Here is a 14,674-nt window from a genome sequence, read left to right as displayed (position 1 = left end):
TTGTTCCGTTCCGCAAATTGCGGAACGGTTGTGTGCATGAGGCCGAAAGGGACAGATGTGAAAATAGCCTAAGGGTACAGCCACACAGGTTTCCTGAAGCAGTTCTGGAAGTCAAAACCAGGACTGCATCCAAAAAAGGAGAAGTCATATCTGTCCTGCATACTTTCTCTCCATTTATGATCCAATCCTGATTTTGGCTTCTAAAACTGCATCCAGAAACCTGACTGTGTGTTCATACCCTAACAACTTTTCTGAGCCCTAGAGTCTCCGCTGGCACCCCATGAAAACAAGTTGTTGGGAGCGCAAATAGATAAAATGTGCCTAGCAGCAATGCACTTCTAGGTATATTTTGTAAGGCCTCCTCTGCCTGGTCTGTGTAGAGCAATCTCAGACCCAGATGTGCTTCCGGCTGCTTTATTGCTAAGAGGACAAGGGTGCTGCGCAGCAGTTTAATACCTGGCAGATCAGAGAGGTGCCCTTGTCCTACTCTCAGCAACGGCACTTAGAGAGGACCTTTCACCACTCCTCCTGACATGTCTGTTTTAATAGCTTCATGCATTCCCCAAGTACTGACAATTCTGGAGCATCTATTCTTATGTCTGTATGTTGTCCCATTCCTCTATTATTTTTACTAGAAGTTATGAATAATTGCTAGCAGTCTGCAGTAAGGGTACAGAGGGGTGGGAACAAGTTAGGGGTGGGAACCTGCAAAGTCTGAAAATAGCAGCACTGATTGGATAGAGTGAGTCTGTGCAGGTACACACCTCCCCAACTTGTTACCACCCCTCTGTACCCTTACTGCAGACTGCTAGCAATTCATTCATAACTTCTAGTAGAAATAATAAAGGAATGGCACAACATACAGCCATAAGAATAGATGCTCCAGAATTGTTATTACATGGGGAATGCATGCCGCTATTAAAACAGACATGTCAGGAGCGGTGAAAGGTCCTCTTTAAATCAGGCAGAAGCACTGTGAAGGCTGAGATCACAGCGCCGGGTCAGTGAACTGTTCAGCAGTGTAAGGGGCTACCCATTTACCAAGGAGCAGGCTAACCAATGAGAGCTTCCCTCCTGAGACTGATGGAAGGATAATAAGGGAAGTGATGATTGGTTATTGTGCCCCTTTGAAAGGGGAACAGCCCCAACCTCCTCCTCAGGTTAGTGGACCCTCCGTCCTCCCCTGCCCTAATTGCCTCACTTTTCCTTCTCTCTTTCCACTTCACCCCAGGTGCCTCACTGCTCCCCCTGCCCTAAGTGCATCACTACCTCTTCTTCTCTCCCATCCCAGGTGCCTCACTGCCCTATCTGCTCCAAGTGCCACAATGCCCCTGCTGCCATCTCCTGCCCCATGTTCCTCAATGCCCCATTTGCTCCCCCGTGTCCAGGTGCCTTACTACCTCTTCAGCTCCCTGCATCAGACTGCCAGCTGCGGCACACCACTGAGGCTGCATGCTCCACTGGTGGTGAGTTGCCCCTGTTAGTATATGTAGAAGTGTGTCTGTGTGTCTCTCTATTAGGGCTCATTCAGACGGCCGTATGCTGTCCGCAAAAATACTGAATGCTATCCGTTTTTTTGCGGATCCGCAAAAAAACGGATCTGCAAAAAAACGGATAGCATTCAGTATTTTTGCGGACCCATAGACTTCAATGGGGCCATGTCCTGATTTTCACGGACAAGTATAGGACATGTTTCATTTTTTTTGCGGATCCGCAAAAAAACGGATAGCATTCAGTATTTTTGCGGACAGCATACGGCCATCTGAATGAGCCCTTAAAGTGTGGCTCTGTTTGTAAGATGTGCTGCTGTGTGTATGTAAAAGCGTATTGCTATGTGCATGTGTGTAAGCCAACGTGAACATGTGTGTAAATCGTATTCAGATGTTTTATATTTTTTAAATATATATTTTTTTTTTACAATGATAGAGGAGACACATGGAGTACATAGATCAGCAACCTCCAGACTCTAGCTGTTCTGAAACTACAACTCCCAGAATCCTCCTTTCACTTATATGGGAGATACGAGTAAGTGTGCATGCTGGGGTGCCAAAGGTTGCTGATCCCTGATATCATAGGTGTCATATCATTTTAAAACTTTGACTGGTCTCAATGGTGACGTGTCACTGCTGGGTCATGTGCCACTTTGGGAGACGTCACCACTGAGGCCAGTGATTGGCTGCAGCAGTGCATGCGGCCCCGTCGGTGCAGGGACTGGAGTACATGGGTGGGGACAAGTCCTGGACAACCCCTTTTATGGAGTTGTCTGAGAGTTTTGAAAACCTTTTAGGGGAGCAGACAGGCTGCAGCCCCTTCAAATAGGAGTCAGACCAATCTAATATTAATAACTATTCTGACAATAGCATGTCAATATTTAAGTCTAAAAAAAAAACTTGAATTTGTTTTTTATATACAGTAGACAGTGGCGTACATACAGGGCCGCAGTTGCGAGTGGGCCCGGCACTCCAGGGGGCCCGGCCACCTGTGGACCCCTGGCCCCTGCAGTAGTGCCACTCAGACTCAGGTGTGGGCCCGCGGCAGCGGTGGCGGCAGGTGACAGGGAGATGAACACTTCCATTGTGGAAGCGCTCATCTCCATAGAGATCTGTATCGCCGTCCTCAGGACAGAGATACAGATGGCTGTGCTGCGGCCGGGCAGGGGAGGGAGGCGTCTCCCTTCCCTGTTCCTCTGATAGGCTGCGGGCCCATGGATCAGTTTCGCACCGGGGCCCCATGGATTGTGTGTACACCACTGCCAGTAGACCTACAGAAATATGTGAGAATACTAAATTTCTTCAGCCAAAGCAAAAGTCAGCAACAAAAGTACATATTTCCAATGCCAGGGGCTTCATTTCATCTGGCGTTAATCTGTGTAGCTGGATCTGCACCGGAGATTAATGGAGGGACAGAACAATATATTGCCTTCTAAGCATTAGTTGATTCAGCATTTCATGGCTTTCTGAAAGTAAACACTTTAAAGCTTCATTAGGGCTGTTCTGCATGCAAAATGGTTTCAGGTGGAAAAAGTGCTTTGTTTGCTGTTTGGGGAATTCGTTAATTCTGCTGTCCTAGAGTCTGACTCTCATTCTTCTCCCTATACAAGCCATGAAACGCTAGGCTTTGTGTGGATGACGGGGACATTGGCAAGGGAACAACCTTGGTGCCGCTCACAGACAGGCATACTGAAGATGACTGCTCGGACTTTGTCTTCTAGCACATATTATGCTTTCCATTTCTCGGAAGTAGCCTTCCCCCGTGAATCCAAGGATATGCGAGACAGAAAAACAATTAAAAAGCAAATGCTTTTGTGCGTGTACCATGAGCGAGCTGGAAGCGCAGAACTACTGAACTTGAATAAATGAATAATGACATGCAAGGACTCACAATTAGGAATTTACCAGCGTAAAGCCTACAGAAATGCATTGACCCTATGGGGTGAAGTCTGTATATTGTGATTTCGCTCAGTAAGAAGAGCATTGCCTCATGCTGTGTACAGTTAAAGGGAACCTGTCATGTTGCACATGTTACAGAGCAGGAGGAGCTGAGCAGATTGATATATAGTTTTATGGATAAATATTCAGTATAACTTGTGTTTTCTCATTAAAATTCCTGCTCACTCTGGGTTTTGAAGTCAAGGAGACAGTCCTATCAGTGACTGACAGCCTTCTCTCTATGACTGTGTATACAGAGAGCTATCAATCACTGATAGGACCGTCTGTATAACTTGCAATTTATACTGAATCTTTTCCTACTAGATATCGATCTACTCAGCTCCTCCTGCTCTATAACATGGTGCCTGCATCTCAAACACGATGTTCAACGTGACAGGTTCCCTTTAGGGCTCGTTTACACGACCGTGCCATTTTTTGCTCTGCTATGTTTATTTCAAGCTGGCAGCTCAGGGGGCCTGTCCTTTCTGCTGCAGCTCTCTCCCTATCACAGCTCAGGGGGCCTGTCCTTTCTGCTGCAGCTCTCTCCCTATCACAGCTCAGGAGGCATTCAAAGGATGGAACTGAGCATGTGCATCCACCTCATAAGAAAAACAACAAATAACAGGTGATGCTATATGTGGCAGGCGCAGCACTGTGGCATTAGAAGAATTTTGATATCTCTGACTTTTAGTCTAACCAGACTGTCTATTACTCTGTAATTCCTCTAGCGCCGTTCTATGGAAACAGTAGGTTTAAAGAGCACGCCAAATGCTTGAAATAACTTCTTTATTAACTTCAACTTTTCTTCATATAACACTGCCGCCTCCATAACAGATAGTCCATGTACATAACACGTGTTGAAAGGATATCACAAAATGGCGGTATCTGTGCTGTTATCTGGTTTTAAATATCAAATAAAATTGTTGGTGACACATTTCCCTTAAGGCCTACTGCACACGACCGTATGGCTTTTTCAGTGTTTTGCGATCCGTTTTTCACGGATCCGTTGTTCCGTTTTTTGTTTCCGTTGTGTTTCCGTTTCTGTTCCGTTTTTCCGTTCCGTTTTTCCGTATGGCATATACAGTATACAGTAATTACATAGATAAAATTGGGCTGGGCATAACATTTTCAATAGATGGTTCAGCAAAAAACGGAACGGAAACGGAAGACATACGGATGCATTTCCGTATGTGTTCCGTTTTTTTGCGGACCCATTGACTTGAATGGAGCCACGGACTGTGATTTGCGGGCAATAATAGGACATGTTCTATGTTAAAACGGAACGGAAAAACGGAAATACGGAAACGGAATGCATACGGAGTACATTCCGTTTTTTTTGCGGAACCATTGAAATGAATGGTTCCGTATACGGACCGTATACGGAACACAAAAAACGTCCAGTAAACGGGAAAAAAAAACGTCCGTGTGCAGGAGGCCTAAAGAAAAGTCCACTGTCAGAGTGATTGCACCGGTACTCACTGCTGCCTCAATTATTTCCCATGGAGGACGGCAGAAATGCAACACGGCAATTCAAAGACAAAGGGGGGTCATTTACTAAGCTGAAATACGCCTAAATTAGGCATAATTAAGGCGTTGCACCGCTATTTGCAACTTCGCCCCGCTCACACCAGTTCTAAAATTGTGGGTGTGAGCGGGGAAGGGGAGGGGTGGGGAAGTAGAGGATCTGTCTGGCTGCTCTGTGCTGGAACAGCCTGCTGGATTTCCTAATGGAGATGTGAATGAAACCTTACTTTTATTCTTTATCTATTAAAATTTTTGTACAGTTTGGGGATATTGCATATACATCGGACAACAGCCATTTCACGCCAGTTGCGCTTGGAGGACCATGAAGAACTGCAATTGGTGGGAAATGACAGTGGTCTGATGATCATGCAAGATCTACATAATGAGTGCCACTAACTTATTGTATTGGCATATGAAGAAAATAAAAGATTTTGATACAATAAGATAGTTGAAACAGATACATTGTGCATATCTACACTTGTACATACCGACAGTCGACAACCAACATGTCTTAAAGGGGTTGTGTCACTTCATCAAATAGCATTTATTATGTAGAGAAAGTTAATACAATGCACTTACTAATGTATTGTTATTATCCAGATTGCTTCCTTTGCTGGCTGAACTAATTTTTCCATCACATTATACACTGCTTGTTTTATGAGTGCAGGACAATAGCACCACGGGCGGCCCGACGTGCACAATAATTGCCTGCTCCATCAGGCAGTGTAAATCCATCATTAGGGCTCATGCACACGACAGTATTTTGCATTCAGTATACTGCCCGTTTTTTCAGTTCAGTATGCGGTACATATACTGAAACATTCATATACTGAAACATGCGGTGCAAGTGTCTCCGTGTGCATTCTGTTTTAGTATTTCCATATCGTGAAAAGATAGAACATGTCCTATTCTTGTCCGCAAATCACGGTGCTTGGCTCCATTCAAGTCAATGGGTCCGCAAAAAAAACGGAACACATACGGAAATGCATCCGTATGTCTTCCGGATCCGTTCCGTTTTTGCTGAACCATCTATTGAAAATGTTATGCCCAGACCAATTTTTTCTATGTAATTACTGTATACTGTACAGAAAAACAGAAAGGAAACGGAAACCCAACGGAAACAAAAAACGGAACAACAGATCCGTAAAAAACGAGCTGCAAAATACTGAAAAAGCCATACTGTCGTGTGCATGAGCCCTTATACTTTGTGCTATTACTTGTACTCAAACTAGGAGTAAAATGTTGACATCCAGTCAGCGATTTTTGACTTTGTGTGGCCTCACATGATATTTTATTCTGTATGGGGAACATTAGATGTGTCTGGATATTAGATTGCTTTGCCTTCAGCATTCATTTTCATTTTCTCACATATGTGCCTATCAGATGGTAATCTAGCTGCTTTCTATGGGTCTTAAGAGCTAAATCCAAACTGTAAACTGAAATGTGAAATTTCTTTTGGTGTAGATGACTCTGGGGATGATGAACCAAGTTCACAGTCTGACAAGAGCGAGTTGCACAGCTCCCTGAAGTCTCTGACCAATAAGCTAGATGACCTCAGTACGTGCAATGACCTCATTGCCAAGCATGGAGCAGCACTGCAGCGCTCCCTGAGTGAGCTGGAGAACCTGAAATTGCCAGCAGAGAGCAGTGAGAAGATCAAATCTGTGAATGAAAGGGCCACTCTCTTCAGGATCACTTCAAATGCGATGATCAATGTGAGTATTGTTGAAAAAGATGTTTTTTATGTGATAATGTAACCCTTCATTGCATCCTGACGTTGGCAAAATAATAATATAAGTCAAAAGTATTGTCCTAGTACGCTTGACATGTTCATCAAGTTCAGCTAAGGGATCAGAGTAGTACTAGTGATACTGCAGTCCTAGGCCCAACCACTTTGGGTCTATGGATGGTATTGTCAGCCTCATTAGTATTCACTTTAGTAGAGTGAATACTAGTGAAGATGTGTGGCCCTTGCTCGTTCCGTTTGTATTGGGGGAAGAGCCTTTTCCCAGCACATAGACATGAGATACTAAAAATGGCAGCTGTTGGCAATTAAACAGGAGTTCCTGTACTTAAAGAGGTTCTCCGGGGATTATTTAAAATGGCCATCAGCAACCTGTCCTGGAATGTGAGCAGGACCAGCTGCTTCCACTTGCAGAGCTGCCTGAAGGGTGAGGGGGCAAGGCCTCTCTACACACATATACTACATATTGGTGACTGTTCCTGTCAGGCTGCTCAGCCATAATGGCATACCATCTATTGTAGAGCAGTGTAGTGAGGCCCTGCCCCCTCACCCCCCTAGTCAGCAGTGGCAACCAGTCCTCCTCACATTCTAGGACAGGTTGCTGACAGCTATTTTTAATTATTCCCAGAGAACCAATTTAAACAGCTACTGGCAGCCTCCAAGAGCACATTTTTTTCCCTTGCTGGGGTAATGCATCACAAGATCCCCACCAAATTGATCAAAACAAGTGCTCACACTGCAATACAGATTTTCAAAAGACAGCCAGATGATAGTCTTAGAGTGCAGTCAGATGTTGGTAGTCCCATCTGTCCTCGTTACACTTTGGGGGCTCTATCATTTTGATAGGAAAAAGAGCAACTCATGCTGAGTGGCTTGTCCACCCATCTCAAAAGAAGTGTAACTGTATGGGTGAGACTGGTGAACGGTCACAAATGTGATCGGCGGATGGGACATCCCGCTGCTACGGGAAGGGTGTGCATTGTGTCACGTTACTGTAGGATCAGACTATGTAGGGTTTTTCTTGTCACCTGTAACCACAGAGACGCACATGTCAGCACAGAGGCTGTATACCGGAAACAGTAGCAGATTTCTAATCAGCTAAAGCTTTTCTTTTCCGATGCTTTGAAACATAAAAATATGGTTACAGAGCTGTACATAGCCTATAAATCCCTGTGATTTAATGCAATTACCCAATAAAACATTTAACAAAGTGCAGATGTGGCTACAGACAGGGCTGTTTTAACACATTGGGGACTTTGGGGTACTGGAAGCAAATGTTATACACCCTAAGAACAATTCTGTTTGTTTAGAGGCATTTTTTATACAGTATATGCATGATAGAAAAAGTTTGGACTCACTGATGATGTCTGCTTTGATCCTCTGGAGTGCTAGCTTTTCTTTTCTATCTGACCCACACCACCATGATGATTTCCTGCCACAACTCAATAGTGCCCCTGAAATCAATATTGCCATATAGATAGTAACCCCCACCATAACAGTGTCTCAGATGGTAAGAGTGCACCACACAATAAAAATACCTCTGATTTGCTCCACACAGTTATAATGCCCCTTTAGGTCGCCTTTGGGAGTAGTACTCCCTGTATACCCCACACAATAATAGTATCTCCTTTGGGTCCCTTACAATAACAGTGCCCCTTTATGCCCCACACAACAATATTCATCTCCCATGTGCCCCCAGATAGAGTAATAATGCCCCTCCATGGTAAACATATTTTTTATATTGAGTGTTTCCATAAGAGAGATACTTGTGTCAAAGAGCTCATAAAGAGACAGCCTGTGCCCCAATTGTACCAGCCATGATGGTGCTACTGTTTTTGGGAGTACTACAGTCAGAGACAGACTGTGACTTGGCAAGGTCAGCTGTTTGAAGAGAACACAGACATTGCAGCAGCGAACAGGTGTAATAACCGCTCCTTGTATGCCATGCACCTCGCCCTGCCTCATGGCAAGTGCGCCCCTGATTGTAACAAATAACAAGGCAGTAAACCAATAACTTTCTTTTCTTTCCTTAGTTTTCAGCTATATCCACGTCCTGAGGACATGGATATAGTTGAAAGTGGTGTCACTGCCAGGAGGCTCGGCTACTAAGGGCCCGATGCATGTGAAGAAGACCTGGCTATATACTGTATATTCATATATACATGTTTAGAGAATCCACAGGTTATTTCTGTTGCAGTTTTATAATATTTGGTTGCTTAATACTGTTTCATAGCTCAGGAAATTCTGTTACAACAGTGATATTGTTATGAAAGGGGCTGCTGTGAGTGTGTAGCTTTCCATTTACATTGAGGGAGTAGCAAAGCTGGAACAGATGCAACTCTTTATTAAAGATATTAGATAGATTAATATAGGTGTGTATCTACGTAGGCACGAAAATGCGCACATATGTACATACATAGACAGATATGTCTGATAGATAAGTCCATGGACACAGCAGTGACATCATCTGACTGCTTGTCTCTGACTTCCTGACAACTCTCTGCATGCGGTAGCTATTTTGTGAAGATGCAGACGAGACTCCAGAGTGGAGAATTGGTGGCAGCATCGTTCAAAAAGAGGGCACCAGGTATGTTGACTATAAATTTCACCATGTATAGTCAAATTTTTTGACCAGAAGGTCGTGTCAAGTTTAGATTTGTCTTCCCATTGGATGCCATTGTTTATTCCTGTGTATGTGATTATGTGTAACATGTTATATTATAACTTACTATTGTGGACATATTTTACATATTTTAGGCCCGATTTAGTAGTTTTGATTAGGTGTGAGATTTATTTATTTATAATGTTAAAGGTTTCTACCTGCTCTGAGTGTGTTGACTAAAGTCTCATGTAGATGTGACCTTTTTGTTTAGGTTGCAGCATTGTGTGGCCGTGGTGTTGTTTTTTTAGAAGCGATGGGACCCAATCCAAAGGGATTTAGACCAGTGACAGTGGTGCGGTTGGGCAAGTGCTGTGATGTGGCGGCATTGCTGTGTAGTCTTGTACTTAATAGAGTTTGGATGTGCAAAATGTGCCTTTTCCCTCTTTTTCAGATTTTTTTTTTACAAGGCTTTTAATTTAAAGGAGCATTCCAGGATTTTGATATTCATAGCCCCCCGCCGATCATCTGTTTTGGAGTAGCTATGGTGCCCAATGGGAGCAGCACTGCAGTTACCAGCTTGTGGACGGTGCTGTTCAGTTTTGGTACTGGAGCTACCCTGCAGCAGTTCATTAGTAGGTCTCCCGGGTGTCGGAACCCTGCCAATCTCATATTGATGCCCTGTCCTGAGACTAGGCCATTAATATAAGAATCCTGGAATACCCCTTTAAAATTAGGAATATAGATGTTAACGTAAAATGAACTGGTGCTCTTTACCTGTGCCAGTTGCTCCTTTAGTTGCCTGGTGGTGGAGGCACCACTTTGTTTTTCTGCTACAGGGGCATAACAAATATGGTTGCAGGTGGTTTGACCGGGTCCACCGCAGAACCACCCACAGTCTAGCAACAGTACTGTCTCTACTCCAGTCTCACTTTCCTAACATACACAGGTATGTTCCCTGCAGCACAATGCATACCACAGATGCACTCAGCAAGTATTTGTTCAGTTATGGCTACTTTCACATCTGCACTTTCCCTTTCCACTATTAAGATCCTATGACGGAGTATTAATAGTACTTAATAGAGGATGAAAACGCTTCCGTTTTGTCCCCATTCATTGTCAATAGGGACAAAACTGAACTGAACAAAATGGAATGCACCAGAATGCATTCCGTTCCGTTTGTTGCGTCCCCATCACGGACAGAATAATGCTGCAAGCAGTGTTTTTCTGTCTGCAATGTGGTACAGACCGAACCTGAGTTCGGGAAATGTTTTTTTACAGTAAAAATCCATTTTTGAAATTATTACCCGAAGTCTCGTGAGACTTCGTGAAGTAATAAGTTCGCCGCATCGGAGCCAATACATTCTAATACTGTACGGAGCTCCTGCTCCGTACAGTATTAGAACGACGTTTTATGTGAATCGACTTCAGATGTTCCATCCAAAGTCGATTCGCTCATCCCTAGGTATAATGACTGCTGGCACCTGGGGCAGTTGTTCAGATACCAATCACTTACTATATATGATGAGGGGATGTTAAAGGGTTTCTACCACCTCGTTTTGTCATATTTAGCTGTCAGACACTAGTGATCCGCTAGTGTCTGCTCTACCAAACAATGCTATTATAATAGCTTTTTGTGCAGCCGTTTGCCTAATAAAAATGAACTTTTATTGATATGCTAATGAGCCTCTAGGTGCTATGCGGGCGTCTTTTCATTTCGGTCTACTCACCCAAAATGCCGCCCAGCGCGTCCCTCCAGCCCGCCCATCTCCTCTTGAATGCGATCCTCCCTCTGAGGCAGCGGCATGTCTGTGCAGGCAGCGGTCAGACATTCACTGCGCCTGCGCCGAATACAGACGCGCACGGTGCAGGCGTGAGAATTCGTCCGCTGGCTCAGAGGGAGGATCGCATTCCAGAGGAGATGGGCGGGCTGGAGGGACGCGCTAAACGGTATTTTGGGTGAGTAGACGGAGCCTCTAGGTGCTGAAAAGACGCCCGCATAGCACCTAGAGGCTCATTAGCATATCAATAAAAGTTCATTTTTTAGGCAAACGGCTGCACAAAAAGCTATTATAATAGCATTGTTAGGTAGAGCAGACACTAGCGGATCGCTAGTGTCTGACAGCTAATTATGTGAAAACTAAGTGGTAGAAACCCTTTAAGAAACTAATAAATAGCTTTCCAGGGTGGCATGTTAAAGGGCATCTGTCAGCAGATTTGTACCTATGAAACTGGCTGACCTGTTACATGTGCGCTTGGCAGCTGGAGGCACAAATACTTTTTTAAATTGTGTCTCCTCTCAGTAGCAGTCATTTTGATATAGCAGGATGCATAGTTTACAGGCTGGGGGCAGGGCTGGACGCCTAGTTTTTTTTTTTTTTTTTACACTTTGTGCCTCCCATAAGTTGGGGGACATTTAACATCTAAGGGCCGCATGTTCCCCCCAGAATTCAACTGTACTGCCATCCTCTGGACAATGATACAGTTTCATACTGTGACGCAGGCGGCAGTATTTTGTGCTGCACTGTGGTAGCTGCTTCTACATTACGGTATTGCTGGCCCTGCCTACTTCTGTTGTCCTCCTTTCTGCCAGTTTGGACCCACCAATAACATGGGGCCACTTTTAGGTTATTTCCAGGTCCACTTTAAATTCCCAGTCCGCCCTGTCCACACATAGCAGAAGAATTCCACATAGAGATATGAGCATGCTGTGGATTTCCATATCTGCACACCTGTCTGAGGCATCAATCTCAGTTCTCATCGTATTTAGATTAATATTGCTTTCCTTTTTATTCACATTGGTACATTTTTGCATTGTTCGTAGACCTTCTGCATCATAAACCAAATCCATTGTGATTATGTCCCTGATCAAATCTTTTTCACACTTTTTCTGTGTGAACAAGGACTTCACTTCCATATAGAATCATGTATACATAATAAGACGCTTTCCTCTAAGTTAAACTTTTCTAATGCAACTAATATTGATAGCACAATGATGTTTAACAGTTACTTTGATGTATCAGTGTTTTTTGTTCATTATAATTTGCATTATTCCCACAATATGACACCACCTCAATCTTTGAAGTAATTTCTGATTTTTCTGTATTCAAAAGGTTGCTTTTCCCTCTTATAACTTTTTTCCCATAGATTTATATTTAAGACATTAGTTATGACATCATAAAACATCATTATGACATCATAACATATCATTATGATATCGTAAGAAATTAAGACCAAAAAAGACATCAGTAAGATATCATAAGACATTGTTCTTGACCTCATAAGCCATTAATTATGACATTGTAAGACATTGTTATAAATTTAGTAGAAATGAATTAAAGAGGACCTTTCATGGGTCCAGACATTATGAAATAACTACCAGGATATGTAGGGCATAGTGCACTGATGTAATATTGCTTACTATTTTTTCTGGGCGCCGCTCCGTTCGCCCGCTGTGCCCCGCTGCAGTTTTCCCGGCTGGTATGATAATAAATTTCATTGGTACAGGGAGGAGGAGACTGCCCTGTTTTCTCAATGAGCGTCTCCTTCTCCCTGGCTGTTGCATGGTCCATTCGCAGTGGAGAGTGTCACAGCCAGGGAGAAGGAGACGCCCATTGAGAAACAGTGCAGTCTCCTCCTCCCTGTACCGATGATATTCATTAGCATACCAGCTGGGAAAACTGCAGGGGGGCACAGCGGGCGAATGGAGCCCTTTAAGTTCATATACAAGACGGCACACAAAGTTGTAATTAGATGAGATCATTTATTTGTCCAGATGAGTTGTGCATCACAAATAATGGTTTGCAACATTTTGGGCCCAGGATTGGTAAAGCCCCACCCCATGGCATGGAGACTATGTGCACATACAGCACAGCATGAAAAAGAGCTGTATCAATTTAGGATCCAAAACATAGCAAACTATTATATGTGATGCACAACTCGGCTGGACCAATAAATTACCTCGTCTAACCTAGTATGCTGTCTCATAGTAACATAGTACATAAGGCCGAAAAAAGACATTTGTCCATCCAGTTCGGCCTGTTATCCTGCAAGTTGATCCAGAGGAAGGCAAAAAAAAAAACTGTGAGGTACAAGCCAATTTTCCCCACTTAAGGGGGAAAATATTCCTTCCCGACTCCAATAAGGCAATCAGAATAACTCCCTGGATCAACGACCCCTCTCTAGTAGCTATAGCCTGTAATATTATTACACTCCAGAAATACATCCAGGCCCCTCTTGAACTCACTTAGTGAACTCACCATCACCAACTCCTCAGGCAGATAGTTCCATAGTCTCACTGCTCTTACAAACCTTCTTTCCTCCAGACGCAGAGGATGTCCCCTCGTCACAGTCCTGGGGATAAATAGATGATGGGAGAGATCTCTGTACTGACCCCTGATATATTTATACATAGTAATTAGATCTCCCCTCAGTCATCTTTTTTCTAAAGTGAATAACCCTAATGTTGATAATCTTCCAGGGTACTGTAGTTGCCCCACTCCAGTTATTACTTTAGTTGCCCTCCTCTGGACCTTCTCCAGCTCTGCTTTGTCTGCCTTGTTCACAGGAGCCCAGAACTGTACACAGTACTCCATGTGTGATCTGACTAGTGATTTGTAAAGTGGCAGGACTATGTTCTCATCACGGGTATCTATGCTTCTTTTGATGCAACCCATTATCTTATTGGCCTTGGCAGCAGCTGCCTGACACTGATTTTTACTGCTTAGTTTGCTGTTTATTAAAATTCCTAGATCCTTTTCCATGTCAGTGTTACCGAGTGATTTACCATTTAGTATGTACGGGTGACTTGCATTATTCCTTCCCATGTGCATAACCTTACATTTGTCAGTGTTAAACCTCATCTGCCAGTTCTCTGCCCAAGCCTCTAATCTATCCAGATCCATCTGTAGCTGTATATTGTCCTCTTCAGTGTTAATTACCTTACACAGTTTAGTGTCAACTGCAAAAATTGATATTTTACTGTGCAAGCCTTCTACAAGATCATTAATAAATATATTGAAGAGAATAGGGCCCAACCCCTGAGGTACTCTGCTAGTGACCCAATCTGAGTGTGTACCATTAATAACCACCCTCTGTTTTCTATCATTGAACCAGTTACTTGCCCACATACAGACGTTTTCTCCCAGTCCGAGCATTCTCATTTTATATACTAACCTTTTATGTGGTACAGTGTCAAATGCTTTGGAGAAGTCCAGATACACGACATCCATTGATTCACCACTGTCAAGTCTAGAACTTACCTCCTCATAGAAACTGATTAAATTAGTTTGACATCACCGATCCCTCATGAAGCCATGCTGATATGATGTTATTTGCTTGTTTTCATTGAGATCCTCCAAGATAGCATCTCTTAAAAAA

General features: G+C 43.5%; 1 protein-coding gene across 4 annotated transcripts in view; it reads left to right on the top strand.

Annotated features, from left to right (window-relative positions):
* OSBP2 (oxysterol binding protein 2) overlaps positions 1-14,674 on the top strand; it is a 299,539-nt gene that overhangs the window by 186,617 nt on the left and 98,248 nt on the right. For 3 of the 4 annotated variants that reach the window (XM_040415995.1, XM_040415996.1, XM_040415997.1), the window contains one exon: positions 6,417-6,667. In XM_040415995.1, coding sequence (XP_040271929.1) covers positions 6,417-6,667 — 251 coding nt within the window. Of the gene's footprint in view, positions 1-6,416; positions 6,668-9,144; positions 9,284-14,674 lie in introns of those variants that run through there. The other variant, XM_040415999.1, reaches the window with a different exon arrangement.

Source organism: Bufo bufo, chromosome 2 (genome assembly GCF_905171765.1).
Source record: "Bufo bufo chromosome 2, aBufBuf1.1, whole genome shotgun sequence".
Classification (NCBI taxonomy): Eukaryota; Metazoa; Chordata; class Amphibia; order Anura; family Bufonidae; genus Bufo; species Bufo bufo.
This window is presented reverse-complemented; position numbering and strand designations above follow the sequence as displayed.